General features: G+C 29.2%; 1 protein-coding gene across 1 annotated transcript; it reads left to right on the top strand.

Moving 5' to 3' along the window:
- Window positions 1-2,542: 2,542 nt before the first annotated feature.
- On the top strand, window positions 2,543-11,670 carry LOC11424215 (DNA glycosylase/AP lyase ROS1). The gene is made up of 9 exons (XM_024777522.2): window positions 2,543-2,967; window positions 3,046-3,125; window positions 3,200-3,284; window positions 3,384-3,475; window positions 3,571-3,639; window positions 3,722-3,758; window positions 3,836-3,918; window positions 8,950-9,445; window positions 11,545-11,670. The coding sequence occupies exons 1-8, from the start codon at window positions 2,590-2,592 to the stop codon at window positions 9,272-9,274; spliced, it is 1,149 nt and encodes a 382-aa protein (XP_024633290.2). The 5' UTR covers window positions 2,543-2,589; the 3' UTR covers window positions 9,275-9,445; window positions 11,545-11,670.
- The last annotated feature ends 591 nt before the right edge of the window (window positions 11,671-12,261 follow it).

Genomic DNA, 12,261 nt, shown 5'->3' on the forward strand with positions numbered 1-12,261 from the left:
AACCTATTTCACAACAACTATATTCTGCAAACCCTAATTCCATGTTGCCACCACAATTTCTCTATCTCTCCCCCGTCTAACAAGTTCCAATTTTGATGTAGAAAACAATTCTGGTGATGTACACAAAATGAGTAGCAGTGACAATTTGTTTAACGATGAAGTTCAGATGCCTTATAACGTTTGGTCTCAAGGTAACTTTTCAGAATTAGAGGCTTAGAGTAATCAAACTGAATTTACAAAATTATGCGCCGTTCTGACTGTTGTGGTATAGCTAGCTTAGGTTCGTGGATGTTACTATTGATGCTTGTGTGGGGATGCCTTTTCTGCCCCCTTGTATTTTCGAGTTCCTTCCACTAGCTTTGTGGATTGTTCTCTCTGTTAAAACCATTATAATGATTTTTCTTCAAGATAAGTGTTGTGTTGTTTACCACTGCCATGCGTTGTTGAATTTGCGGAGAGAGAACTGGAGGTGAAAAGGGTAAGCAGGAAGGAGGCTACCTTAGTTTACCAAAAACGTAGTAAACTAGTGTTTACATTAGTTTCTAATTTGAACCATAGATTTTTAAAACATGTATCTCAACTCACCAATCGAACTTTCTCCTTGAGATAACATAACATATGTTCAAATATTGAACACAATAGGAGGAATATGTTATATTAAAACCTTCACGTTTTTTCTTATGACTATACAGATGAAGATGTTGAATCATGTCAACCGTTGTCGTCAAATAAAAGGAAGCGTAGCCAAAAGGAAGTTAACAATGAGATGCAAAAAAGAGTTAAAAGGAAGAGATATCGGCCTAAAGTGGTTTCTCAATTTCCCAAAGTAGCAAAGAAATTCTCTAAAAGTAGTAACACTCCCAAACCTGTAACTCCGAAGCAGAGGAAAAGTTATGTTAGAAAGAGTGCTAAGACTTGTGAGTGTCAACGACCATTATTTGTTGATGATGGAAATTCCATCTCTTTACCATTTTTGTTAAATTTCAACAATACAAAGATTGAGAAGAGTGGATTTGAGAGTTCAACCATAACTAATGTATCTGCTATCGAATACAATTCACTACAAAGTTACCAAAAAATGACTTCATTGTCATCTTTATGTCTTGTTGAGAATAGAAGAATTGGAGGAAATTTTCCAATAATGTGTAAGAGGAAAAGAGTAAAAAGAGAAAGAATAAATTTGGTAAAACTCTTGAACCCTTTTGCAAAGGGTAGTAGATCAAAAACTTTTATTAGGAAGAGGAAATGTTGGAAAGATTTCTACGTAGAAGGAAATTCTACTACAATCAGCCGAAAAATGAAAACTATAATCAAGAAGATTATTTCCTCAAATAAAAAAATACATCGAAAGGCAAATAAGAGAAATGTCCGTAAAAAATCAGGAGAATTAGTTCTTTATGAACGGCCATTGTTGAAAGTCAATGTAAAGTTTGACGAAGAGACATTACGTGTATGGAACTTGCTCGTTGCTGAAAACAAACATGATGAGAAAGATGAACATAAGAGGAGGTATTGGGAGGAGATAAGAAAAGCCTATCATGAAGCTGTTGAATCATTTTTAACTCGAGTGCATAACGTTCAAGGTATATTTTCATCACTGTTGATATCATATTCCATTATATATTAATGTTGGGAAGTTTCCATTAGTTGAGATATTTAATTTATGTTCAAATTAAAAGGAAACCATCTTTTGTTTTAGCATGACCCATTAATAGGCAATTGACAAATCTGATTAATTGTGAAATTTTATATTGAATTTTTTTTTAGACCAGCCTTAATTTTGGAGTCTTGTATTTCGACATTGTATGTTATACATAATTCCATATCGATTGTTCATTTTTATAATTAATGATGCTTACATGTTCTCATTAATATGTTAATACCAGTCCTTTAATAAATAAGTTTGCTCTTTTAATTTAGGAAAATGCTAACTTGTGGTCCTAATACAATATAAGGATTTAAAAATAAAATTAAAAAATAAAGGTTGCATTGAAAAGATAAGTTTTTAAACTTTTTAAATTATGAATGTACAATTTTTAAAATTAAATTTTTACATTTAGTTTATTATCTAGTGCCCTTAAGGCACAAGTTAGCAAAACCCTTTAATTTATTGCATTATTTATGAACCAATTGCAGATCATGAGTCATTGATAGCCTAATATTAAATCTTTTGCTCAAAATAGATATCAATGGCTTTTTGATTAAATATGACTATATCTTTTAAGTGTTAATTTCTAGTAATAAGTTCTTTTGTTGGGTCAAAATAATTTTAAAATGCATGTACCAATTGTCAAATCATTGTTAATTTTTATAAGTTGTGATTCTAATTAGATTAATAAAATATGTAGGTGATAGACGATTCTTACCATGGAAAGGCTCAGTATTGGATTCTATAGGCGGAGTTTTCTTAACTCAAAATGTATCTGACCATTTGTCAAGGTAAAGTTAAATAAATAATCAATTAATTTATTCAATTTATCTTTGGTGTTGAATAATAATAATACTCATTCTTGTTTCAAAAGCTCTGCATTTATGTCACTTGCTGCGAGGTTCCCTGTCAAATCAGTTAGTTGTGAACAAAGCAACAACATGATTTTTTCAGATCCTAAATCTGATAAAAAAGTTGAAGAAATGGAAGCTCAGAAAGCTAATGAATCTTCCAAAGTTGTCAACAAAGAAACTCAAAATAGTTCATATTTAATAGAGAGAAAATCAAATTCTTCTAGCAATAAGGAAGAAACACATCATGATACAAAAAAAAGTAAGAAGCAAGAGGAAAAAATGATGATACTGAAAAAGAAAAGGCAAAAGTGGGAGGCACTAAGAAAAATCCACAGTAGAAGTGATCGACACATTGACCATGTGGATTCTATTGATTGGGAAGCAGTAAGAAATGCCAAAGTTGGTGAAGTTGCTGAAGCTATTAAAATGCGTGGTCAACATAACATTATTGCTAAAAAAATACAGGTACAAAATATATAGTTTTGTAGTCAATAATATATAACTTTGGACATATTATATTATTTTTACATTGTATATTTGTAGCTTGCATTGAACAAGTTCTTGGAACACCATGGAACCACGGATTTAGAATGGCTGAAATATATTCCACCAAACGAAGCAAAGTAAGTCTAAACATCTTATCTATGACCGTTTTCAACTTTTCTTTTTTTAATTAACTAAAATTTTCATGTTATAGGGAATATCTTTTGAACATATTTGGTTTGGGTTTGAAAAGTGTGGAATGTTTAAGACTTTTAACACTTCAACATATTTCTTTTCCGGTAAGAATATGAAGACACAAATTCTTGTTTTTATGGATGAAGCTATTTTTGTTATAATTAAAAACATGTTCTTTACTTGTTAAATGTCACTTTTGAAAGGTGGATGTAAATGTTGGACGGATTGTTGTAAGATTGGGATGGGTTCCCCTACAACCCTTACCAGAATCAATTCAAATACATAATTTAGAACAGTAAGTCTCTCAAAGTTTTTTTTATTTTTTATTTTTTTACACTACTTTATATATCACTATTCATTCATTAACTACATTGTTTTGTTTTGAAACAGGTTTCCAGATCCAATCAAAATCCAACAATATTTGTGGCCAAGATTATGCAAACTTGATCATCATACATTGTAATTATCAAACATTTTTTAATGTATTTAAGTTTTGTATTTTGTTATATATCTTACCCATATGATATGTTACCTTGTATAGGTATGAATTGCATTATCAGTTGATTACCTTTGGAAAGGTACATATTAACATTCAAAATAATTCATTTACACCTTTCCATTAAGAAAATCAAAATCATTTTAAAACATTTTGCAGGTTTTTTGCACCAAGAGAAACCCAAATTGCAATGCTTGTCCGATGAAGGACAATTGTAAATATTATGCAAGTTCTCTTGCAAGGTATGTGTTGAATTTATTTATTAAATTTGAAGAATATGCTATGGCTTGATGTTGGAGGGAATATCAATAACTTTGACAATGCATAACATAGTCATTTTCATAATTTATTAACCCTTTATTTAGATCTAAAAGCTAATAAATGTTCTAATCATTCTCATATAACATAGTCATTATCACTAGATATGTCCAATATATATACTAGGGGTGGAAAAATGAATTAATATGGATCATAACAATTCATTAATTCTCTACAATCCATAATTTTTTTTTTTGTTAGAAAAAATTCATCCAATCCATCCATTAAGTATAAAATCCATCAAACCCATCTATGATTAGATTATTAATGGATGAATATTCATTCAATTCATCTATTAATGTGTTTTTTTTTTATAATTTTTTTAAAATTATTATTTTGTTAATAAAGTAGTGCAAAACTATTCAACTCAAAATAGTTTTTTTTTTTTTTGCCTAGACCCAAAACAATTTTTTTATTAAGCTCAAAATGCATAAATAACATAAATTTAGTATGTATGTATATGTATATTTAAAGGTATTGGTCCTCCAGCGTTCCCCATGACATCCAAGGTTGTCAAAATCGGGATTTTTGCTTCAGGTTGAAAGAGAAGAGCAAAATCAACAATCGCAACCAAAAGCGAAGGAATTTACTGAACTACTTTTGTTAAATCGATATAAGAATTCGTAAAATCGCAATCAAAATCGATAAATTTTACCAAAAAATAATAATATTAAATATATTTTATAAATGGTATATAGTCATAAAAGACTTAGTTTATAAGAAATCGTAAAATCGCAATCAAAATCAATGGGTTTCGCCTATTTTGGGATTTGCAATCAAAATGGGTTTTGCCTATTTTGGGATTTTACTATGGATCTGAGTCGTCGAAGGTGAAGAAAGTCACAAAATCCTAAATTTTAAGATTTAAGTCGGAGTTTTGACAACAATGGACATAGCTACCTCAGAGAGAGGGGTAGCTTTGGCTACATCAAAAATTATATTTTTATTTGTATTAGTAGTGTATTTTGTGTTTAGCTGCCCCAATAAAATATATTTATCTACCTCAAATAAGTTTCTTTATGCAAAGTTAAGAGAAATAAAATACTAAAAAGAATACCTCAAAAAAAAACTTAAAAGATTACCACTTGTTTAAAAGATTTATTTTGTCTTATTTTTATATTTTCGATATCTTAAGCATCTAAAAAGATAATATTATCATCTACCAAAAAAAAAAAAAGATAATATTATCAGCAATGAAAATTGTAAAGATAAACTAAAAAATAAAATTATCTAATTGTTTAAATTGTAAATATGGAGAAGGTCAATTATAAAGGAATTTGACTCTTTAAAGTGCTGTTGAACTCTTTTTTTTGTTTTTTTTTAAAATAGCTTTTTTAACTTTAACTTACGTTTTATATAAGTAAAATGGTTGTGATTTTTTTCTTATGGATAGCATTTAATATATCAATTTTTTTAAGAAAAACTAGTTACAAACCCGTGCTTCGCACGGGTTGAAGAACATATTTTGTAAAAAAAATTATTTCAAAGAAAAAATGAGCAAATTAAGGAATATTGCACAAACATTAGAAATATTTCTCAAAGCTTTATCGGGTCTTGATTCATAAAAAGAGCATATATTTTGTTCATGAGATTGAGAAAACAACATAATAATTAAGATTAAACTAATTGGAACCGATGAAGGAACCAATAATGTGCAAATTACGATTACATTCGCATGACACAAAATGAACCAAAGAAACAACATTTCCAAGTTAAGATAGTTTTGAATTAGAGTTAAGGGTAAGTCTAAAGTATTATACATTCAGGTACCATACAAGCTAGAGTATAGGAGTTCATGAAGAACAAAATGAGTAGCAGTCAAGTAGGAAAATAAAAGTATCTCTAAATTGACAATGATGAAACGAATACTCATTACCATATTCGTAAACTCTTTCTTCAAACAAAGAAAAACAAAAGAAAAATTAAAACCCTCAAATCTCTACCCATCATTTCTTCAATTCATATAATATTTTTCTTCTTTCTAATACAGCGTTCTTCTTCTTGCTTGAAAATTAGTATTAATTACTTCCTAGCTCTCAAAGCTGTTGTTGAAAACAAAGACGTGTCCTGCTAGCAAGTTACTACACAACCATTTTCTTCTCTCCAGCACAATCTCAAACTCTCCAGCAGAGTTACACTTGATTTTAGCCTTAAGTCCTGATAATTTATACTTCACCATGATCTACATTTTGAACGGGGACAGGACTGATGTTGTCAACATAGAATCTAAAGACCCTGCTATTTCCTAAAACCTGAGGCAATTGAAGATATGAGATCCATATCACTAATAATTCAGGTATTCTTATAAAGTTTTGACCATCTTAAAGATAAGAATCACCTCAAAGCAAAATATACACTCTCTAAGTTTCCAATTCCATTGCTTCATGAACTCGGTATAGATTGCTTCAGATCAAAATTTAGCAACAACAGATCTCGACGCACAGTAGCCTTGCATGGAGTTAAATGACATATATTAGTGAATATATACTCTTAGACATGTATCAATAAATCTAGCAAATACACCGTTAAATTAACAAATTTGTTTGATACATTAAGGCCACATTAAAATAAAGGCTTTTACGAAAGAAGTTAAAGTTGTTGTGGTTTATTTGATTTTTTAGTTTTAAAGCTATTTTTAAGTTAAATGTTGTGTGGCAAAATATTGTACAAACTGTGAATTTTTTTATTTTTTTTATGGTATCCGGGGTTCGAACCCTTGACTTGGCATGTATTTATGCATTGTTCATATCAATTGAGTTAAGCTCACAAGGACAAAACTTTGAATTTATTATGAATTAACATAATAAATAAAAAAAAAGTTTAAAACATTTTTTGAAGGCTAAAAATGTTAAAAAAAAAAGATATTTTTTTTTTTACAAATACTATATTTACTCAATAACATTATTTTGTGTAACATGAATATAAATTTGTATCATCATATAAATGACTTGTTAAATATTTGAATAGAAGAAACAATTTAAAGAGTCTGAAATAATAACATAAATAATATCAAAATAGTTGGTTTTTTTATTTCAATTATATTCTATAACAAATTTCGTTATAAGAATATCATATTTTTGGTGTCTTTGAAAAATATAAGAATTTATATTATATGATATTATATTTGTTACATTGTTGGTATCATGGAAACAAATATGTTTAGTTTTTTTTAATAAGAGAAAAATATGCATAGTTTGTTACAATATAAAAATGCAATATATATATATAAGTATTATTTTTTTAGGCATCTATACCTTTTTTGAAGAAAACAATATTACTTTTAATTAAAATCAAAATTTTATTAAAACAATCATATGCATTATGCAATGCCAAAAAAAAAAATTATACGCATTAGCGTAACAAAAAAACAGACACACATAAAATATTACTCTAAACGCTAATGTGTGTGTATATATTTGCGAGGTTGAAAAAATAAAATAAAATTATTTGGTATTCCTTTGAAAAAAGATAATAAAATTCCTTTGAAAAAAGATAATAAAATTAAATGGAACTTCCTTAAAAAATTAAATGGAACGGTTCAATAAAATAAAATAAAATAAAGTTAAATGGAAGAAAAAACATATTGAAATATAATATTAAAAGAATAAAAGAAAAGATTCCCAATGTGAGTTGAAAAGAGGTGCTTGTGAAATAAATTGTCAATAAGTAGCTTTTTAAAGTAACATTCAAGAACTTTTGGCCAAATCTCATTCCATTCAATTTTAGTAAGCACTTAATTAATACTGTGTTTGGTCTAACTTCTCCTTAAAAATGTAGAGAAGTTGGAAAACAGTCGGGTCATACGATATCTTAATCTTCCACAACGGCAATGTAGAAGCAACTGAATTTGGGAGAAAAAAAAATTGAAAAATAGTTAAAAGTTATTAAAATATAAAAATTAGAAAATAAAAAAAAAATTTGATGAGGGACAAAAATGGAAATTCATGGCATGATTAGTTGGCAGCAATCAAAATCCATAAATTATGGAATTACCAAATTGCCCCTCCTAAGGGCAAAAATGTAAAAACATGATACATTTATTTTAATAGATAGTAAGTAGATACTTATGTTTTGCAACCCGTACAAAATTTAAAATTAGCTAGTTTCGCTGCTGACGAAATCATTCTAACGGTTTCATGGTGGTTGATGGCTAAGCTCCTGTGTTGCCAATAACCATCACTATAATAGCTAAATATTAAGATAATATTTTAATATTAAAAATACCAAGATAATTTTAAATTTTCCTTTCTTTTAAAGTATATATTTTTTGCTTTTATCTTTCAGTTTTTTATTAAATAAATTTTATAAATGAAATATTTTTATTTTATCAAATAGTATTATTATTTTAGGTGATCCATTGGACTTTTATAATAAGATTGATGGATTCAAACCAATCTATTAAAAAAAAGTTAGTTTTCTAAGATTTTTTTTTTGAGGGACAAGAAAGTTTTTTGTTGAATGTAGTTTTATTTGTCTTGGTTAATAAATTGTATATTGTCTAAACCTACCACAAAAAGCTTTGAGAAAATTATAAGCAACAACTTCGTCTCTTAAAGCACCACCATGTTAATTGTAATATGTAATTTTTTTAATCGATAAACTCTTATGGTTAAATAAGTTTTTGATCTCTATAAATATCTCAAATTTAGTTTTTAATATGTTGTAATTTGTAAATCTTATTATCTCAAAACAATAAAATTTGAGAATTATGATATTTGCTCTGAAGCCATGCTTCAACCACAACCCATTTGTATCTATTATATTTTTATGGGGCAAATTACTTCTTGAAACCTAATTTTGGATGTTGTTTGACAAAATATAAAAATATTATGGTCTATACTTAACAATTGTAAGATTATCATTATCACACACACACACATACGCATTGATATTCCATTTACTTTGGTAATAATTAGACTATGCAATATAAAATTGTGCTAATATAATATATGCAGGACAAAACTTGCCTTACCACCAAAACAAACCACAGAACAATCAATAGTGACCCAAATGGATCATGCCAATGCATATTCTTTCCCATACTTTGATTGTTGGAGTAACTCTACATCAACATTATTTACCGAAAAGAGTAAAGAATGTGAACCTATAGTTGAGATGCCTGCATCACCTGAACTTGAAAGCACAGAATTGATTGATGATGAAAAGATGTATTATGATTATGTTGTTGAGAATGATGAAGACATTGAGGATATGATGACACTCAACCTCAGTATTGGTAATTCTTTTAACGAGCTTGACTATGACAACACTAATAATTAACCTCAGTAGTCAAGAATCATCATGCTTTTCAAAGATATGTGATAATTCTTTCCAAGAGTTTGACCATGACATGACTGCACCAACATCTTTAGTTGCATTACATCCAAATGCTACAATCAATCGTTTATCAAAAATGAAAAATGCTAGCCGCCTGAAAACTGAGCGTTTAGTGTAAGTTTCTCACTTTCCTATATTCTTATGTTAATTCTTTATTTGCATCGTTCAATAATATGAAATTATTTGCAACTTTATTGTCTTGTTAACATGCTAACCCATTTGGATTGGTCTGATGATATTGACTTGGGATCTTGGAGTCTCTCATTAGATGAGATATGATTGAACATGTGTTTATATTTGACAGTAATCCTAATATTAAAAGTCAATTTTATATGATTGAGTTAGATCCAACACAGACTCGATTGACTATGCATGCTATTACTTTGTAAATGTTAAAGGCTTATTGATGTGTTTAGCCCTTGCAATTAGGCGGCATTTAAAAATTCGTCCCTGTAATTGCTAATCCTGGCATTTTAACCCTGCAATTGTTAATCATTTAAAATTTGGTCCTTTGACCAAATTAATCACTGCCACGTCACTAATTTGATGACGTGGCAATCACTGTCACACATGAAATTCCAATTTTGCCCTTAAGAAGAGGACAAAATATTGAAGAAAGAATTGGAAACCCAGGGGTAAATTTGGAATTTCATGTGGCGTGACAGTGATTAAGTGGGGAGAGGGACGAAATTTTAAACGATTAACAATTGCAGGGTTAAAATGCCAGGATTAGCAATTACAGGAACGAATTTTTAAATGCCGCCTAATTGCAAGGGCTAAACACATCAAATATGATTTTGGTCCCTACAATGTCTCGTTTTGGTTTTTGTCCCTATAATTTTTTGTTGTTGTTTTTAGTCCCTGCAAATAGTCTCGTTTTGGTTTTGGTCCCTGACCTCACTTTTGTGATGATTTAAACACGTGGCACATGATGACTGAACCTTTTGATTTTTGAAAAGGTCCCTGTAAAATATTTTACTTTTGAAAATACTCCCTGAAGGGACTATTTTAAAAAACAAAATATTTTGCATGGACCAAAAACAACAAATATTTTTTACAGAGATTGAAACCAAAACGAGACATATTTGAAGGGACGAAAATCATATTTTAACCTTATGTAAAATCTTCCCCTACTTATCGTAATTTATACAATAATGACGTCAGAACAACTCACAACTTCAAAAGTTTTAAGTAGATGTGCTTGGAGATGAAGTTTTAGATGTTTGATATTATATTTTTAGGTTGGGAAGTTGATATGAGATGCCATAACATTAGATAGCCATTACTGGTTCTTACATGACCACTGATCTGCTTGAAAAATGAGTTTTTTTTATTTTTTTTAACACAAACCTGCTTGAAACTGTTAATTTTTGGCCTTATAAGCATTTTCTTACACAAACCTGCATGATATGCATGCTCATCAATAAGGGTATTGATGAAATGTACTTAGTAAATAGTTGATATGCATGCAGAATAATCTACAAACTTGTTAACCTATAAACGTTATATTAGATTGTTAGAGAATATTTGTCGAATCACTACAAGAAACATTACCTTTTGCCAGGGATTTTGACAGGGTTTTAAAACCCCTGGTAAATATACCACGGAAAATGCCAAGGACAACCCCTGGGAAAAAGACGTAGGACCCTATGAAGAAAACCAGGGCCAAACTCGTCGTTTTATGTAGACAATCCCTGGTTTTTTTTTGGCGCCACTTTTGAATTCAAAGTGGGAGACAAGAATGCAGACTGTCAGCCCATTGCAGGCCATAACCCAGGGCTTCTGCGACGGACAGCCCGTCGGACTGACATGAATCTCTGCAAAATGCAGATGAGTTGACCGGTGCCTGCAAAAAGCTGATAAAGCTGACGTGTGAGGGATTTAGGCCGTGGTTTTTTGCATGAAATCCCTGGCTTTTTCTCTGAGAAATATGACCGTTCTGAGCTACCTATGCCTAACCTATGATTGCAAAATGAGAGGGGGGATTCCGTCGTAGTACCCCTGGCTTTTCTCTCTCCCTATATAAGCATGCATCGGTGCTCTCATATGCAGTTAACACTTAGAAAAAAAAATTCAACTCATTATATTATATAAACTACTCTTCTCCAGCAGCACTAAACCTCTTAAATTTGTTAATACTCTTTTAACTTATATTTTCATGTTTTAATTTTTTGTTACTACTCCACTAATATTTTTAATTTCATTTGTATCAGTGTCAAAGTTATACCACCTCTTGTGTAGATCCTTGCTAAGCAGCTTGTTCTCTAGATCTGTTATTTGTTAAGTCTCAACAAGTTATTAGTTTCTCTACTTCAAGATATTGTTGTTGTTATACATGCTGATTGTTGTATATGTTTTTTTCGAATTTGTTATTGTTTTTAAATATATGGTACTGTTTATTTTTTATGTATATGATGTTATAATTATTTGCATGGTAGATCTGTTTTTTTTTTTTCCTGCAAATCTGTTACGGATTTTAGGTAATAAAATATTTTTATGGTAGTGAAAAATACTGCAATTAGAGAAAAAATATATATTATTAATTCTGTTATTTTAATTTATGATTTCGAATTTTAAATGCATGTATTTACATATAATATGTATATGTTATTGTTTTTTGGAAATATGTTGTTAAATGAAATTATTTGTAGAAAATATATATGTTTTGATGGTTAGTAATAAATATGTATGATGATTTTGTTTGGAAGATATACATGTTCAATATCTTATTTCTAGGTAGATTTGTTTATTATATGCATATTAATTTATAGTTATAGTAGAATGTAAAAGAAAAAAAATTGTCAACACTAAGCTTTATAGTAGTCTATGTGTGATATTGCTTTATTTATATGCATTTAATTGTGTTTTAAAAATAATTTTATATTTTTTTAAAATATATTTTATTAATTAAAATGATTTTTGAACCATTT

This window comes from Medicago truncatula, chromosome 2 (assembly GCF_003473485.1).
Source record: "Medicago truncatula cultivar Jemalong A17 chromosome 2, MtrunA17r5.0-ANR, whole genome shotgun sequence".
NCBI classification, from domain to species: Eukaryota; Viridiplantae; Streptophyta; class Magnoliopsida; order Fabales; family Fabaceae; genus Medicago; species Medicago truncatula.